We start from the raw sequence: 18,568 nt of genomic DNA on the forward strand, positions 1-18,568 counted from the left end.
TATCTCGTTTACTCCTGAGACTGAGACCTCAGCATTCACATGAGTTCGGATGGGAAGGTAAAAATGTGTAGCCGCTTCAAAAAAATAGTTTAGCATTTCTCTACGAAGTTAACCGTGGGGACTGGAGAGACATCTCAACAGTCAAGAGCCCTTCTTACGCTGGGTGGAGTGGCACACACCTTTAGTCCCAGCACTAGGGAAGGAGGAGCAGGCAGTTCTCTGTGAGTTTGAGGCTAGCCTGGTCTACGAAGTGAGTTTCAGGATGACCAGGGCTACATGGTGAAACTGTCTTGAAAAAGAAACTAAGGAGTGCTTCTTGTGGGGGCTGGAGAGATGGCTTGGCAGTTAAGAGTACTGGATGCTCCAGTTCCAATGGATCCAACAACCTCACACAAGTATATGCGCAGGCAAAGCATTAATGCACATAAAAATAAAGAAATAACAAATGTTTCTTACAAAGTCCACAACTACCTCTAAAGGGACCCACCCGATGCCCTCCTCAGGTCTCGTCAGGCATCTATGGCCACACGGCATACACTGGCACAGACACACATGTAGACATTAACAAAGACACATCTTTTTTTTTTTTTTTTCAGTTAAACATATGGGGGCTGGAGAGATGGCTCAGTGGTTACAAGCACTGGCTGCTCTTGTAGAAGACCCAGGTCCAATTCCCGGCACCTGTATGGCAACTCACAACCATCTGTAACTCCCAGTCCAGGGCTCAGACACCCACATCTGGCCTCTGCAGGCTCTGCTGCACACGGTACACAGACATATATGCAGGCCAACACCTATACACATAAAACCAAATATGTTTAAAGTTAAGATATGTGAGTCACAATATAAGGCAGCCATTTTACACTCAGGTATATGGCCTTGGAAAATTAAGGCATCCACACAAAAGCTCGTGCATGTGCACAGTAATCTTCTCGATGCAGCTATCCACCAAGTGACAGGTGAACACAGAAAATGCCAAAGTCCTACACAGGACTATGATTTGGCAATAAAAAGAAATCGTGCCAGGCTGGAGAGATGGCTCAGCCATGAAGAGCACTGACTGCTCTTCCAGAGGTCCCGAGTTCAATTCCCGGAAGCCACATGGTGGCTCGCAACCATCTGTAATGGGATCCGATGCTCTCTTCTGTGTGTCTGAAGACAGCTACAGTATACTCATATACATAAAGTAAATACATAATTCTTAAAAAAAAAGATTACAGATAGATGCTCAGTGTGTATGAACCCTGAAAGCATCGTGTTAAGGGAAAGAAGTTTTCTCCCTCCTTCGAATACATAGCACAGTGCTTCACTTGATTCAATTACTCTCTAGACTGACAAATCAGAAAGTAGGAATGGTGGCTGCCTAGGGTTAGAGGTTGGGTTATAAGAAAACAAGAAATGACTGATAACTGCTAACCTTTTCTGGTGGGTCGGAGGTATGACTGAAATGTTTGAGAGTTGTGATGGCTGGACAATATGAAAATGTTTTTATTTTATTTTTTTTTTAAAGACATTTCTCGAGGCTGGAGAGATGACTCAGAGATTAAGAGCACTGACTGCTCTTCCAGAGGTCCTGACTTCAATTCCCAGCAAGTACATGGTGGCTCACAACCATCTGTAGTAGGATCTGATGCCCTCTTCTGGTGTGTCTGAAGACAGCTACAGTGTATTCATATACATAATAAATCTTTAAAGAAAGACATTGGTCGATGTATGACTTGCTCAGTTGGACTGTATGATACAAGAACTATAACAATAAAGTTGAAAAGCAAAGACAGAGAGGTCGGATGAAAACGGCCCAACCTTTACCGGGTTCCTCCCACAGCTAAGAATCATGGGATAGGGTCATGTCCGGATTCCAGATGCTGAGTTGAGGGAACACGAAAGGATAGAGGGAAGGAGACGGGTTTTTGGGCTCTGCCCAAGAAGGTGAAGGTGGATAAGGTCATTCACAGTTGCAGAGGACTCCCCGGGATGTAAAAGGGTACATGGGGCTGGGAAAGTAGAGCTTAAGGCACTGGCTATCAGGTGTCAGGCGGCACAGACAGCCTCAGGAATCACTAATGCCCCCTAGGGGCCGCACCGGATACTGCCCCTCTGCCTTCTATAGAGGCTGCAGTGGGAGGGTGCAGGGCGGATAATGGGCCTCACTCAGGTGGGTGGGAGGCCACCTGGGACCTCTAACATTGGTGGGTGGTTCTGACCTTAGAGAGAGGCTGCTGGTTGCCCCAGGACTTCTGCACTGTTGCCTTGAGGTGCTTCTCACGTGGCAGAAGAAAATCCTTGTCTAAGGCCAGGGGGTCACGGGAGGACAGATTATAATACCGACGGATATGTGGGAGATACAGCTTGAAACGACCCAGTGCTCTCATCAGGGTGGCCCATGGCACCCTACTGTGTCGCACCCTGGCGAGACTGGAAATGTCTCTATCCTCGCCAGAACTCCTCCTGTCTTCACTGAAATCCAGCAAAGTCCCGCCAGAGCTTTTCCTACTATCAACTGAACTCCTTTTGCTATCGATCGAACTCCTTTTGCTGCTGATGGAAACCCTTCTGCTATCGACGGAAAACCTCTTGCTATCGACGGAAAACCTCTTGCTATCGACTGAATCCCTCTTGTTATCGACTGGATCCCTTTTGCTATCGACGGAAAACTTTCTGCTGTCTATCGACCCCCTCTTGCTATCGACCGAACTCCTTTTGCTATCGACCGAACTCCTTTTGCTATCGACCGAACTCCTCTTGCTGTCTGCCGAAACTCTCCTGTTATCTATCGAAATCCAATTGTATTCGGCAAAATCCAACTTCATGGCCTCAAAAGAGTCCTTCTGCCAACTGTCCTCAACAATATCCAACATCTTGGGCTCAAGAGACCCCTTCTGCCAAGGGTCTTCAACAAAATCCAACATCTTGGGCTCAAGAGACCCCTTCCGCCAAGGGTCCTCGACAAAACCCAACATCTTGGGCTCAAGAGACACCGTCTGCCAACGGTCCCCGATAAAATCCAACTTCTTGATCTCAAGAGACCCCTTCTGCCAACTGTCCTTGACAAAATCCAACTTCTTGGGCTCAGGCCCCTTCTGTTTAGTACTCTTCCTCCTCTTCTTCTTGACCTTAACATAACTCTTCCTGGTCTTGCCAGAGCTCTTCTGGACCTCTTCTGTGTCTTTCCTCATCTCATCAATAATTATTCTGCTATCTTTAGAATCCTCCCTAGTCTCCCCTGAACCCGTCCTAGTCTCCCCTGAACCCGTCCTAGTCTCCCCTGAACCCGTCCTAGTCTCCCCTGAACCCGTCCTAGTCTCCCCTGAACCCGTCCTAGTCTCCTCTGAACCCCTTCTAGTCTCCTCTGAACCCCTTCTAGTCTCCTCTGAACCCCTTCTAGTCTCCTCTGAACCCCTCCCAGTCTCTTTTGAACCTATCCTAGTCTCCTCTGAACCCCTCCCAGTCTCTTTTGAACCTATCCTAGTCTCCTCTGAACCCCTCCTAGTCTCCTCTGAACCCCTTCTAGTCTCCTCTGAACCCCTTCTAGTCTCCTCTGAACCCCTCCCAGTCTCTTTTGAACCTATCCTAGTCTCCTCTGAACCCCTCCCAGTCTCTTTTGAACCTATCCTAGTCTCCTCTGAACCCCTCCTAGTCTCCTCTGAACCCCTTCTAGTCTCTCCTGAACCCGTCCTAGTCTCCTCTGAACCCCTTCTAGTCTCTTTTGAACCCATCCTAGTCTCCTCTGAACCCCTCCCAGTCTCCTCTGAACCCCTCCTAGTCTCTTCTGAACCCGTCCTAGTCTCCTCTGAACCCCTTCTAGTCTCTTTTGAACCCGTCCTAGTCTCCTCTGAACCCCTCCCAGTCTCCTCTGAACCCGTCCTAGTCTCTTCTGAACCGGTCCTAGTGTCTTCTGAACCCGTCCTAGTCTCTCCTGAACCTTTCCTGGTGTCCCCCAAGGCTTTCCGGGGGACTTGGGGTGAGGCCATCTTGGAGCCTGCCGGGCCAGCCGCGGGCCAGCCGCGGGCGCAGCGGGAACGGTGGCACCACGTGCCCACACGCCTCGCTGAGCCCTTCGGATCCACGTGCTGCACCAGGTTCTATTTACCTGCCCACTTGCTGACTCGGAGGCATCTCGCAGGATTGTTCCCTTCCAGGCCAGTCTGGGCTACACAGCAAGACCCAATCTCGAAAAAGAGAAAAGGGAAGAAATGAGGGCGGGGGAGGGGTGACAGAAGATGTCTCCCAATGCAGAGTACTAGTGCTCCTAAAATGTTCTCTGGCATTTTGGACACATGAGGAAGAAGTCTGAAGTGCAAAACCAGGGCTCTTATCCTTGTACCCTCCTGGATCCTGGCTGTCACTGTAAATCACTGTCCCTTTGCCTGTAGAGGAGCTAGCTCATGACTTGGACAGAACAGGATGCAGCTTCTGGGGACCAGGGTTACACCATTTGTGTGTTGACAGGAAAAATTCATTACAATTCATAACAATGATAGTTACAGGCAGAAGAAAAGACTAGATAAAATAACTGTGGCATACAGAGGGTTCACCCATCTGGGTGGTTAAACAAAGCACGATCATCTTGCTTCTTGTGAAGTCTTTCTCATTGTATAAAGTTCCCTGCACATTGGTCCCCACCCCACCTCCACCAAGGTGCTGGGATGACATCAGTGCCTGGCTCAGTAAGTTTTTACCACTCACCCCCGCCCAGCTCTGCATTTTGTGGGACCCAGGCTGTGGTGCACACAGCCCTGCTGGAGCAGGAGGATGCTTCTCCCAAGGAGGGGGATGGGCAAGCTCCTCCTTCCCCTCCTCTGCCAAGTCCCAGCTATCCTTACTGGACTCGTCTATCTTGACAGGAACCAGAGAAGAGCCTTCGATCTTCTCTCCTTTTTAAAGTCTCCAGCACATTGCAAAAGAAATCAAGAAGCACATATTTTTTTTTAAAAAAAGTCACTTTAATTAAACTGTTCAGTCTTTTATCCCTCTAACATGAACTGAGGTTAAAAATAGAAATCAATTTCTGCAACCTTTCAGGCAGCCTTTGAAATGTCAAGGTTTAAAAGATTATTTTACAGAAGGAATTTACATATAAATACATTTGCACAATGTATGAACTGGGAAATCAACGGACTTCCATCGCGGAGGAGCCTCCAGACTGAGACAGGCCAGGGAAGGGCTCCATCACTGCCTTCTTAGGGGGAGACACTTCAGTCTGCAGAAGAAAACAGGAGAGAGGGGGAGAAAAGGAAATGAAACACGAACTGAAAACCAAATACCTCCACGGTGCGACGTCCCCAGCCCTTAGCCCAGGCTGGCCTCAGCTTCCCAAGTGCTAGGGTTACAAGCGTGAGTCACCACTCCGGCCCTCGATCCTTATTTTATTTGTTAAGATTTACTATAACCATCTTTACATTGCACACACATGCGTGTGTCTGTGTGTGAGTGTTCTCAGGGTCAGGAGGGCACAGTAGCCCCTGAGACTGGAGATGTAGGTAGGAGGGAGCTGCTTGCTGTGAGTGCTGGGAACAAAAACTGGTCCTCTGTAAGAGCCGTGCTGTTGACCCATCTCTCTGCTCCTTGCTCCTTATTTTACACTCTTCCCAGTTGTTTCCAGGGCTTACAGAGACCCGCAGCTCACACCTCACACAAGGTTCCACTGCTAACAGCAACTCCTGATGCCAGTTTCACGAGCTCATCCGTCACATGACTTTTGGAAAGGAACAAAAACTGCTCACTTCAAGGCCCAACGTTTTTGAGTTATCAGTCTGAAATTTCAACTTCTTAATCCAATTAAGGAGGTGCTCACCTGTCATCCCAGCATGGGGTGGGGGTGGGAGGTTGGCTAAGACAGGAAGATCACAAGCTCCAGGCCAGAGTGGGCTAGACAACAAGACCTTATCATAAAAAGGAAGAAAAAAGGGCCGAGTTGAATGCAAAGGAGGTGCACGGCTGCTGGACTCTGAGTGGGGCTTCACTCTAGGGAGAAAACCAAGACAGAACAGACAACACTCCATGCTTCACTCGCATAAAGAACAGTGCACAGCCAAGGACCAGCCAGCGACTGTTGCCTAGGTAACACAGAAGCATCTCCATAGCCAAGCACTGAGAGCTCATGTAACAAGATTCCATCAGGGCTTGAGGAGCAAGCTCAGTGGCACCGCGTGCATGCAGGAGGCTCTGGACTTAATCCTTATTTTTTCCTTATTGCACATGCAATAAGGGAAAAAGCACACACAACTAAATTAAACATGACTTCTTTAAATAAGATGAAAACTTAACAGGAGCTGGGTGGCACGGTTGTGCACTCTGATAATCCTAGTACTCCGAGGGCTGACGAAGGATTGTGAACTCAAGGCCAGCCTGGGCTAAATAGTGAGATACTGTGTTTAAACAGAACAAAGGTGGCAAGATGGCTCAGAAGGCAAAGAGCACTTGCCCCCAATCTCGATGACCTGAGTCTGATCTCCAGAATCCATACAGTAGGGGTAAAGCAGCTTTCACGAGTTGTTCTCTGGTGGGACACAGTGGCAAGTCTTAGGACTGAAGCAGACAGTAGGACCCCAGCCTCTTCCCAGCACAATGCGCAGCCTCAGCCCAGAACCAACTCAACAGGGACGACTGAGTGAGGACTGGACCCTCTAAAGCTGAGAGCCCAAAGGTGACGTCTCCCATTACAAGTGGTTGTCTTGGGTATTCGTTCTGGTGATGAGAACATGGTGCATTAGCCGCTATCTAAAGACCTAAGCATGCGTCTCCAGCACCAGCGGTGCTCACCACATACATTGCCTCTTCGGTCTTGTCCTTGTTTTTGTTTGTTTGTTTGTTTGTTTGTTTGTTTGTTTGTTGAGATGAGATTTCATGTAGCTCAGGCTGACCTCAAATTTGGGATGTAGGTCAGGAAGACTTTGAACTCCTGATCCTCCTGACTCCAGCTCTCAGGTGCTGGGATTATGGATAGGCAGGTGCCACCAAACTTTTCATGTTTAACTTGTTTTACATGTCAATCAGCACCAGCTACCTGCCTGCTTTCTGTCTGCTCTAATACATTCCCGGACACTGATCACCAGCCAGCCCCTGGGACGGACTACAGTACCACCAGACTTAGCAAAATAAGCCCTTCCTTCCTCAGTCTGCTGCCTGTCAGTTATTTTATCACAGCAGCACAAAAACAAACAAACAAACAAACAAACAAAAACAAAAAAAAGTGTTGGGGATTTAGCTCAGTGGTAGAGCGCTTGCCTAGCAAGTGCAAAGCCCTGGGTTCGGTCCCCAGCTCCGGAAAAAAAACAAAAAACAAAAAAACCCAAACAAACAAACAAACAAAAAAAAAACTGCTACCAAGGAGCAGGGCTCTTAACCATGGAGTTCATGGTCTTTAGAACTGGTTTGTGGGAAAAATGTGGAAAAGTTAAGAGCTGCAAAATAGAGAAAACCTAGAAGGCTGTAGAGCTTTATAGTCCATTCTGTGGGGGTGTGGACAGAGGCAGGACAGTACGAACTGTGCTTGTGAGCACTCAGAAGGGGACAGGACTCCACTGGGAACTGAACTGGACGCCATGCATGCTAGACTCTGAAGGGGAGTGTGGGAGGAGGCTGGAGAGATGGCTCAGCAGTTAGGACAGATAGGAGCACTTGCCAATCTCACAGAAGATGTAGACTCAGGTCACGGTGCTGGTATAGCAGCTCACAACCACTGTAACTTAGCTCCAAGAGATCCAACATCCCTCCTGGCCCCTGTGGGCACTATATGCATATGACATACTTTGTGTGTGTGTGTGTGTGTGTGTGTGTGTGTGTGTGTGTGTGTGTGTGTGTGTGCAGGCAAACAAATCAACCAATCCTGAAATATATATTAAATAGGCACATCAATGTGTATATAATGTGTATAAATAATTACATGTATATATGATTACATGTGTGTATGATTATGTGTTTTTATGAGTATGTGTTTATATGATAATCCGTGTGCATGTATGCATATATAATTACATGTATATATGATTGTGTGTATATATGATTGCTTTTATATATAGCTGTGTTTATAAGATTATATATACATATGATTACATGTGTGGATATGACTGTGTGTGCATGTATGTGTGTATGTGTATATGGGCATGCATGTGCATGTGTATATAAAAGAACTTTAATCTAGGAGCATGGCTACTCTGACAAGAGATCATATCCAAAGACCTTCTAGGTCTATGTGATCTGACTGGAAAGCAGACATAGCCTTAGTACACACCTTTAATCCCAAACAGTATAGGTAAAATTAGAGGGAAGGAAGCAGCCATGTTTGATGGTGATGTCTAATTGAGGAACTGACAAAGAGACTAATTGGAGCAAGATTTGACTGAATGAGTCAGAGATAGGATACACCCAACTCTCAAGAGAACAGACAGGAAAGAGAGGGGCAGTTTTAACAGGACAGTTGTACAGAGACAGGTGGCAGGAGAACAAGCTAGACACAGGTGAAAACAAAATGAACCAGTGAACAAGAAGAAACCAGAAGGGTAGGACAGATTTGTTGTGGTTTGCCCTGGAGTTATCTGTATTTTGATGCTAATTCCACTGCCCCAAGGACAGCTGCCTAGCCAAGTACTCAGGACTCAGGTGACTTCACCAGAACTTTCTCCCCTTTGAATTTGTAAAATACAGGTGAGGGGCAGGTACAGGATAGAAGGAGGCCGGTCATTGGAGGAGAAGGAAGGATGGGCGGGAGAAGAGTTTGAAGGAAAAGGAGGAGACTGAAACGGAAAAGAAGAGACAGGAAGGAGAGGGAGAGAAGCCATGGCAGGTGATGTTAAGATTCCTCTCTGTGAGGGGTTGGGGATTTAGCTCAGTGGTAGAGTGCTTGCCTAGCAAGCACAAGGCCCTGGGTTCGGTCCCCAGCTCCGAAAAAAAGAAGAAGAAAAAAAATATATATATAAAAAAAAAGATTTACAGGTTGTTATTAAAGTTCTTAAGCAATGGATGGTACTGGGCTTTGTATGTTTAGGTGGGCAATTATATCTTACCAATTGGATCTAAGGTTATTGTGTTATGTGTTCTTTTATGTGACAGTTTGAGTTTGTGAAAGTGTGCGGCAACTGGAGACACCAGGCCACTGCTGAGGAGTTGGGATGTGTTTCTGCCACATGAGATATCTAGCAGATATCTTGGGGCACTGAGGTGCTGGACCTAGTGGGGATAAAAGACAACCGTACTTTTTAAATTTTTTATATTTTTACAACAACAGATGGCAAACCAACCTTATGGGCAAGAATCCACTAGTAATCCTAAGAATTGAGAGACAGTTTTTATTTTCTAAGAGGAGGCCAGCGCCATGTTGTCAAGTGATAGCTCAAGGGCAGGATTTAAGCAAAGAAACAGGGAAGTAGCCTAGGCTGGCAGGCTGTAGGTCCCCTGCTGTATGATAAGTAATAGCTGATCAGAGAGTTAGAGATTAAAAGCTGCTTTTTAAAGAAAGATGTTTAGAAAGTCTTTCAGGATACTCATATTCCTTCTAACGTGGGCTCCACGGGAATTTTGGGTTGAAATCCTAGTTAGACAAGCTACTTCTTTTTTTTTTTTTTTGGTTCTTTTTTTTTCGGAGCTGGGGACCGAACCCAGGGCCTTGCGCTTCCTAGGTAAGGGCTCTACCACTGAGCTAAATCCCCAGCCCCGACAAGCTACTTCTTAATGACAGGTATTATTAGAAGGTGATTGAGTTTGTTTTTAGAAACAAGAGAGTAAAGAGATTACCTGAGTCACGTGGGGATTTTCACCCACGGTTCAGAACTTAGATAGGGAAAAATTAGTCACTAACTCCAAGTAGAGAGTTGTGATAAATGTTTGTAACACCAGATGGAGTGAATGCAGACATATATTATAGAAGCTTAAAGAATGCAGACATATATTATGGAAGCTTATATTATAGAAGGTTAAATAAAATTCTGTGGCTCCGGGTAGAGAGCTTAACAGATGGATACATTTTGGGTGAAAGTTCTAATTTTAAGTTGCTTATTGATATTGGAATTGATAGAAGGTATTTACAAGTTATTAAGGTTAAAGAAAAATCTGTGGCTCCAGGTAGAGAGCTTGACAAATGGATATATTTTGGGTGAAAATCCTGGTTTGATAAATTGCTTATTGGTATTAGAATTGATAGAAGGTGTTTAGTTTGTTTTATGAATTACCCTGCTAAAGGCCATATGGCTCGTTGATGCCAGCTAGCGAGGGGGTTACTTTTGATATTTACCACAACAGTTAGCTTGGATTCTCTTAACGTGGGCTCCATGGGAATTTGGGGTTCATTTCCTGATATCACAGAGTACAAAAGCCTATCAGGCTCATTGTTTAGCTTACTTCCTTTTGTAAAAATTGTTTAATCTTCATAGTGGGTGTGACTTTGGTTTTATGGTTATATTATTACTCTGGGAGAGAGTGCAAGATACGAGCTTTTCTGGTTTCAGACTAAGGAACACAGTATTTTGGGAGAAAGACTTTGTCTTTGTGTTTTTAAAAAGTGTGATTAGGCTCTGGAAACCTCACAGAGTCATACTGATCAGATTTGATAGAGGGAGACCACCTGAAAAATTAGATTCAAGAGACTCAAACAAAAAAATACCTCGATTCTAAACTTTCATCTTGAGAGTTGTATTTTACAGAACTTGCCTGCCTACTTGGATTCCTGGTCTCAAGGACTTTTCAGCTGGGTCCAGTCAGGACACATTGGCTACAGCATTTGCTTCATTCTTCCTACCCCCTACCCCCAAGGATATCTCAACACCCATGTACAGCTTGAAGAAGTTATGGAGAAGTTGTCGCCCCAATTCCCTGGACTTTTGGGGTGCTAAAAGTGGTTATTCTAAAGTTGTTTTTATGAGGAATTTAAAATTGGTTATAGGGGTTGGGGATTTAGCTCAGTGGTAGTTCACTCCCCAGCTCCGAAAAAAAGAAAAAAAAATTGGTTGTAATTTAACAGGGAGGAATCAGCTAGATTGAGTTATACAGTCATAATCTCATTTGGTAACTAATCTAAAATTATATCTTTGCTTTGGTATAGAATTTATTTGTCAAAAAAGTTTAAAAGTACAAGGTTTAGAGCCAGTCCTTCTATTGATGTCATTACAAACTTCTGAGTTGATTATATATGTGAGTTAAGGGCCAAATAGCAAATTCATGGCTCTGACTTTGTGAGAGTACTTTCAAGATAATATTAAGATTTAAAGACAACAGTCCAGATTGTCTTATATAGATAGATGGTTTTCAAAAACATCAGAAATCCACAAAATTTGAGATTTAAAGTTATTTATCTTTTATTGAGATATACCTGCTCCTAACAGTTCCCCTTTGGCGGATTTAAGGAAGAATTTGAACATCTCTACCTCCAGATGAGGCAATACTTTGTGGCTAGGCAGTCACTGGACAAAACTGCCTGCTTCATCTGCAGACTAATGCTGTCCAGAAAAGGACAAATTATGCAGAAGAGTTGACTGATAAGCTCTGCCCAGACAGGGTGATCAGTCCTTCAAAAATCTGCATTTCAAGAGTCTGTCAATAGATATTGGGCCAGAAGGCTGAAGACGAGCTCACATGTTGCTAACAGGTGACTGTGTGGAGATTTGTCTCTACAACCTCTCAGTTCTGCAAGCCATGTTAGGCTTCCTATGTGTATAGATATTTGGTCATTCTCAGATTTCTGATGGGGTTGAAGACTGATTATAGTTTTATAGCCTATCAGGCTGTTTAACTCTGGAAATACATATTTTATTGGATAGTTATCAGATAGTATATAAGCTAGCCAAGATATAATATAGATTTTAAGCCTTTTTTAAGCTGGAATGGATAACTAAATGTTCTGTTTAACTGATATAGCAATGAACTGGGTATCATATATTTATAAATTGTAGAATGGTAATAATTGTACTCAATTTATATATAAGTGAAAAGGTCTCTTAACTGGACAAAAAGGGGGAAATGTTGTGGTTTGCCCTGGAGTTATCTGTATTTTGATGCTAATTCCACTGCCCCAAGTACAACTGCCCAGTCACATACTCAGGACTCAGGTGACTTCACCAGAACCTTCTCCCCATTGAATTTGTAAAATACAGGTGAGGGGCAGGTACAGGATAGAAGGAAGCCTGTCATGGGAGGAGAAGGAAGGATGGGCGGGAGAGAAGTTTGAAGAAAGAGAAGGAGACTAGAACAGAAAGGAGGAAGAGACAGGAGGGACAGGGAGAGAAGCGGTGGCAGGACACTATGGCAGGTGACGTTAAGATTCCACACTGTAGGGGTTGGGGATTTGGCTCAATGGTAGAGCGCTTGCCTAGGAAGCGCAAGGTCCTGGGTTCGGTCCCCAGCTCTGAAAAAAAAAAAAAAAGATTCCACACTGTACCTTTATAGGTTGTTACAAATGTTCTTAAGGGATGGATGTGTATTGGGCTTTGTAGGTTTAGGTGGGCAATTACATCTTATCAACTGGGCCAAAGGTTATTGTATTGTGTTCTTTCATGTGTAGATTTAAGTGTAATGGAGTGTGGGGCCGCTGGTCTGGGTCACCTCGGAGTTGGGATGTGTGTTTCTGGCATGAAAAGCTGTCTTGGGAGCTAGATAGGTAGAGATTGCTGCCAGGCTCAGAGAGAGGCCTTCAGCAGTGTGATAGGGGATGGTGCAGAGTCTCTGAGACGCTTTGGTGATTGAGAACTAAGATATCCAGCAGACATCTTGGGGCACTGTGGTGCTGAACCTAGTGAGGTAAAAGACAGCCATGCTTTTTTAAATTTTTTATATTTTTACAACAACACAGATTGCCAAAATTAGTATGATGCCAAGAAGAGCAATTCAGTTAGAAGCCAAAAGAAGGCAGTTTGAGTCAGTCAGCTTGGAGAGGAGGTTGGGTCAGAACAGCTAAGTTGAACCAGCCAGCCAGAGTTCAGAAAGAAATAGAGTAAGCTTATTCAACAGTAAGCCTCTGATATAACAATTACATCTGGTAAATAAAAGTTACAGTTACATATGTCTGTGTGTGTGTGTGTGTGTGTGTGTGTGTGTGTGTGTGTGTGTCTGTACAGAAGTCTTAAAAGTTAAAAGTTAATAGGAGACTGATTGAGGAGGTTAATATGGAAAGGGGAGCTCTTTCTGCTGGGTCTGAAGTTTTCTATTTCTATTCCAACCCCACTTTGGGTTTTTGAGACGCAATATCATACCATGTGGCCCATATTGTCCTCAAACTTGAGATCCTTCTGCCTCAGCCTCCAAAGAGCTAGGGTAAGAGGTGAGTGCCACCTCCCCACAGCTCCTGGGGGATAGCTCTGCCAGGCTCCCTCCCACCTCCCCATCCCCAGGGCTTACCTTCGAAGCAGCTCCTGCGGGGACAGCTCTGTGGACCCTCCTGCATCACTCCCACTGTCACTGCTATCTGTACTCTCAGAACTGCTATTTTTTTCTGATTTCTTATTCTTTTGCTTACTTTTGTGTTTGTGTTTCTTATGTTTCTTTTTCTAGGAAAAAAGGAAATAGAAATGAAGGTTAGGAAGCGAGAGAGAAACAATAGATGCTTTCCTTGCTGACTCGATGGAATGGAGCTGAACAAGGGCTGGGGAGTAGCTCAGATAGTAAGGTTCTTGCTGACCAAGTTCCATATGTAAAAAGCAGGTGTGTGTGTATTGCTCCATCCCAGCAGCAACAAGCTACAGGTTCAAAAAATAAGGTGGAGGTGCCGGGCGTGGTAGCATGTACTACAGCACTCAGGACACAGAGGCAAGTGGATCTCTGTGAGTTCAAGGACACCTGGCCTACAGAGTGAATTCTAGGATAGCCAGGGCAATACTGAGAGACTCTGTCTCAAGAAAACAAAAACCTGGAAAAAAAAAACACAAAAAGGTGAATGATTTAATATGATGCTTGACCTATATATACACAATTGAACACACACACACACACTTCTAACCCAGGAGCACGAGGTATAACTTATTGGTAGAGCACCTGCCTAGAACCTCCCAGTGAGGGTCTGGGGGTGTGGTTCAGTGGTAGAACCCCTGCCTAGAATCCCTCAGTGAGGGTCTGGGGGCGTGGCTCAGTGGTAGAGTCCCTGCCTAGAATCCCCCAGTGAGGGGCTGGGGGTGTGGCTCAGTGGTAGAGCACCTACCTAGAATCCCCAGTGAAGGGCTGGAGGTGTGGCTCAGTGGTAGAGCCACTGCCTAGAATCCCCCAGGGAGGGGCTGAGGGCATGGTTCAGTGGTAGAGCCCCTGCCTAGAATCCCTCAGTGAGGGGGCTGGGGGTGTGGCTCAGTGGTAGAGCCCCTGCCAAGAATCCCCCAGTGAGAGGCTGGGGGTGTGGCTCAGTGATAGAGCCCCTGCCTAGAATCCCTCAGTGAGGGGCTGAGGGCGTGGCTCAGTGGTAGAGCTCCTGCCTAGAATCCTCTAGTGAAGTGTTGGCAGATTACTCAGCAGTAAAATACTTGGAATTTGCCTGAGAAAGGCTGGGAAACTACAAAGTTAGAACTTTGTCACATATAATAACCTGGGCTGAAAAGAAAGATTAAAAAATACCTACACCAAGCATGTATTTGGATGCTAGAGCTGTTAAGAAACAATTTTTTTCTTTTAAAACTTAAAAAATAAAATATGATTCTCCTTTAAAGTATGCTTTGCCCTAATGGTGATACCCAGAGCTAACAGCTGTGACACATTAAACCATATACATGCTGGTATCCCCAACATGTCAACAACAAAGGGCTACACAGATGATGGCAGGACCTCATGGTGACTCTCAGCCCCTATCCTCCTAGGAATCTGACTTGTCCAGGCAGAGGGGAGAGAGTGGCAGTGGCAGTGGGCTGCTGATGCGCAGGAATAAGAACACACCGGTCTGCTTTTCCAACACTGGCTGTGCATCCTTCTGCGGCTTCTTACTGACTCCGATCCTAGCCAGGCAGGGACGCATAGGCACTGCCACTAACTACGGCCAGACCGCAGGCTAGAAGCCATAAAGAACACATGGATGACAAGAAAAGTCACCTACTGTGGGAGTCTTTGTCTCAGGCTTCTTTCCCTAAGGTCTATGGGAGTACTGAGGTGGATGTGGACGGTTTTATTATTTAATGTCTAATGTTTAGTTTAAGGTACCTCAGATCCTTTACGGCTTTTCTTTATATTTACGTGTATGGGTGTTCTGCCTGTGTGTGACTTGTGCACAGTGCCTGTGGAAGCCAGAAGTGGGCGTCAGATCTCCTGGAGCTGGAGGTGTAGACAGCTGTAAGCCAGGTGACAGAAACCAAGGCTGCCAGGGTGCTTAACCACTGAGCCACTCATGCAGAGAATTACAGGTATGTGTCACCATGCCTGATTGGACACAAATTTCTTTTCTTTTTTCTTTTCTATCTTTCTTTCCATCTTTGCTCTCTAAAAGAAAGCAAAGGGAGCTGGCAGTGGACGTGACAATTCTATCAAGCCACTGAGGGGCCATGTCCAGCTTCCCAGCCAGGAGCACCTCTCACTGGGGCTTCTCATGACGTCCCCACACTTCTCTACACTAGAGGGAGACACTCACCTTCTCTCTCTTCCTTCTGTGTTCCTTCTTGCTCCTGTGTCTTTCTTTGCTTTTCTTGGGTTTCTCTTTGTGAGGTATCTCGAGTTTCTGTCGAACGTCTGGGGAGGAAGGTGTGATAAATGCTTTGAGCAGCAGGGAGAAAGGAAGACTATCCATTCAGGGAGTCCTGCCACTCTAACCTTACTGACAGTCTGATATCTCAAAATGTCACCTCCCCAAAGCTTCTCCTAATGCTACCTCTTGTAAATCCAATCCCGTAAGTAACCCATACACCAAGTTACTGTTCGCTACTTTATGGATGTCAGGGCATTCTGGAAAATAGGCACAAATAAGCCAGAGTACTTTAGCCACTAACACCAACCTGGAACCAAAGATCCATGAGCCAAAGCTGAGGGAGACGGGCTTGCTGGATTCTCTAAAAGTTGAGCTAAGCGGCCAAGCCAGCACAGGTGGAATACTGCAGGAAGCAGCATGGTGGGCAACAGCATCACATGCACTTATCTGACTGGGCCATGTCATATTTGTTACCCTGGCTTTCAAAGCCACAGCCAAAACCAGGCTAAATACCTTCATGGGGAACATTCATATACAGCCCCTGAACAGAAGCGTGGCTAAAGACGCTGGGGAAGAGGGGTAGCCTGTGCCTATAGCCAAAGGAACTGACTGCAATCAGAAACACTGTGAACACTCAATGGCGAGGAATCTGGTAGATGGGTGGGAGGGACATTTGATGGGCTGTTCCTTTGCAGGAATGGCACATGTGGATGTGTGCACTGGACTCACTGGGGCAGAAGACAGGAGGCAGCCGAGGCCCGAACTCTTCCCGTTCATCGATCTGTACCTTTTGGATGGGGAAGGGGGTTGCAGGCTCACCAGGCTCCTGCTCAGCAGCTGAAAAACACCCAAGTATTAATTCCATTCATCTGCCCGGTGCTAATGCACTTAAGTCTTGGTGTCTTTTACCACTGAATAGTACACTTCCTTCAGTCTGCTGAAGCAGCCCATGCAGAGCACACGGTGGAGGACATGGTGGAGGCCACCTCTGCCTGAGGACACTGGGGTGGGAGGTCAGCTACATTAGGCCACACAGAACCAAGTGCATGGCAGGTTGTCAACAGGAGGCCACCATAGACAGCCAGTCAGAGGCCTGCACTCCAAATTATTTGAATGGAAGCTGAGGAGCTCACTGGAAGAAGGCCCATAGGAGAAGATACAAGCTACCAACAGGGAGAGAGACTGTGGCCTACCCCAAAACCTCACTCAAAATATGCTATCATCAGAAGAAATAGTGAAAATAAAGGATTCTGTACACAGTAAACCATCCCTTCCAAAAAGACAGACAGACTACTCCACTGTCAGACAGAACAAGCATAAGATACAAAGTCTGCATCAGGAGTATTCATAGTGGTCCTTTCTACCTGCTTTCTACTTCATTTTTGAGACAATCTTATGTAGCCCAGGTTAACCTCCAACTCACAATATAGCTGAGGATGGCCTACACCTCTTGAGTCTGCTGTCCATACACTAGTTCTGGGCCATGTACAGTTTATGCAGTGCTTGGGATTGAACTCAGGTCCTCTACATGGGAGGCAGGCACTCTACACTGAGCTATATTGCCAACCCAATACTTTTTAACTTTTTTTTTTTTTAAAACAGAGGCTCACTATTGGCTGTCCTGGAACTCACTATGTAGACAAAGCTGTCCTTGAACTCACAGAGATCCATCTGCCACTGGCTCTCCCAAGTGCTAGAATTTAAGGCATGTACCACTATGCCCAGCCTACTTTTAAACTTCAAGTATACATGACTTTATAATTTAAAAAAAAAAAATAACGGTTTTATCCACAGGAGAAAAAACAAAGAACTGATTCTGTAATCATCTAAAATAAATACTGTATCATATCCCTGTGTGGGACCCTTCAGGATTTATACTCAGGTCTACCACAGACAGACGTGGGGGCAGACACTGCCAGTAATGCAAATGGAACCTGTTCACAGCTCCAGCATCCACAAGTTCTCTGTTTTGTCTGAAATGCTCAAGGTGGTGCCCGGAACAAGCTGGCCAGTCTTCTGGGCAAGTGTGGAGGCAGGATGACAGCAGCGTTTCTTACTAGGTCAGTATGCCAGGCCATGCCTGCTGGGGCCGACCGGAGGACCAGAGCGGCCCCTCTCCCGCACAGTGGAACCTGAACATTCTTCCCAAATGCATTCCCAGAACCCTGACACTCCCTCAGCAACCAGGTGAAGAAAGAAAGAATTTGCCAACTAGATACTGAACTCTACCCCAACCCTTAAAAAAAAGAAATTTAAAGAAAATTTGTACTTTTTCAATTCTTAACTAGACTAAGTTGGGAAATCAATATTGTCAAACACACTATCTTTAAAATTTACAACAGAGATTTAAACTAGATTTAAAAAGATCCAACACTTGAGACTCTACTCACACAAATTAAAATATAGTGATAAAAGGCCTGAGAGGTGATACAGGCCCTAAAATGCTTGCCACATATGCGCGAGGACCCAAGTTTGAGCCCAGAACCCAGTAAAAAGCCGAGTGTGATGGCATGCACGTGGAGGTTCAGTGTGGGAGACGTGGGGCTCGGTGGCTTGTGAGCAGACTGCATAGACAAGCTGGGGAGCCCCAGGTACTGCTGAGTCTGCATCTCAAAAAGCAAAGGGGTTGTTTATGGAGGCACAACACTTAAGGCAGATCTCTGGACCCACTGTGCATGCATGCACACACATAATGAACATATTGACATACACACGCGCACACACACACACACACACACACACACACAAACATGTGTATATATATGTGTGTGCATATATATGTGTAAGTGTTTGTGTGTGTGTATGTATATGAACATGATGAGATACTATTAATTGTCAATTGTCCTAGTTGTAGGCTGCGAAGCCAAATATGGTGCCTGCCTGTAGTCCCAGGAGATGGAGGCTGGGAGGTAGGAAAAGGATCAGAGGTTACTGGCCAGCCTTAGGAAGATCGAAGTCAGACTGGGCTTCTCCCTGAGAGCCTGTCTCACC

General features: G+C 45.6%; 2 protein-coding genes across 5 annotated transcripts in view; both read right to left on the reverse strand.

The window, feature by feature from the left end:
- Nucleotides 1–3,086, reverse strand: part of Wdr88 (WD repeat domain 88) — a 39,469-nt gene extending 36,383 nt beyond the window's left edge. For all 3 annotated transcript variants that reach the window (NR_197268.1, NM_001432130.1, NM_001432131.1), the window contains 1 exon segment: nt 2,205–3,086. Coding sequence is in view for 2 of the 3 variants with exons in the window: in NM_001432130.1 (NP_001419059.1) it covers nt 2,205–2,960 (756 nt within the window). In the remaining variant the exon portion in view is untranslated.
- Nucleotides 3,087–4,918: 1,832 nt separating this feature from the next.
- Nucleotides 4,919–18,568, reverse strand: part of Gpatch1 (G patch domain containing 1) — a 48,817-nt gene continuing 35,167 nt past the window's right edge. Inside the window, 4 exon segments of one of the 2 annotated variants that reach the window (NM_001106246.1) lie at nt 4,919–5,200; nt 13,324–13,472; nt 15,524–15,621; nt 16,307–16,414. In NM_001106246.1, coding sequence (NP_001099716.1) covers nt 5,170–5,200; nt 13,324–13,472; nt 15,524–15,621; nt 16,307–16,414 — 386 coding nt within the window. In that variant the 3' untranslated portion in view covers nt 4,919–5,169. 2 annotated transcript variants of the gene reach the window in all.

The sequence above is a fragment of the Rattus norvegicus genome, chromosome 1, assembly GCF_021556685.1.
Source record: "Rattus norvegicus strain SHRSP/BbbUtx chromosome 1, alternate assembly SHRSP_T2T, whole genome shotgun sequence".
Lineage (NCBI taxonomy): Eukaryota > Metazoa > Chordata > Mammalia > Rodentia > Muridae > Rattus > Rattus norvegicus.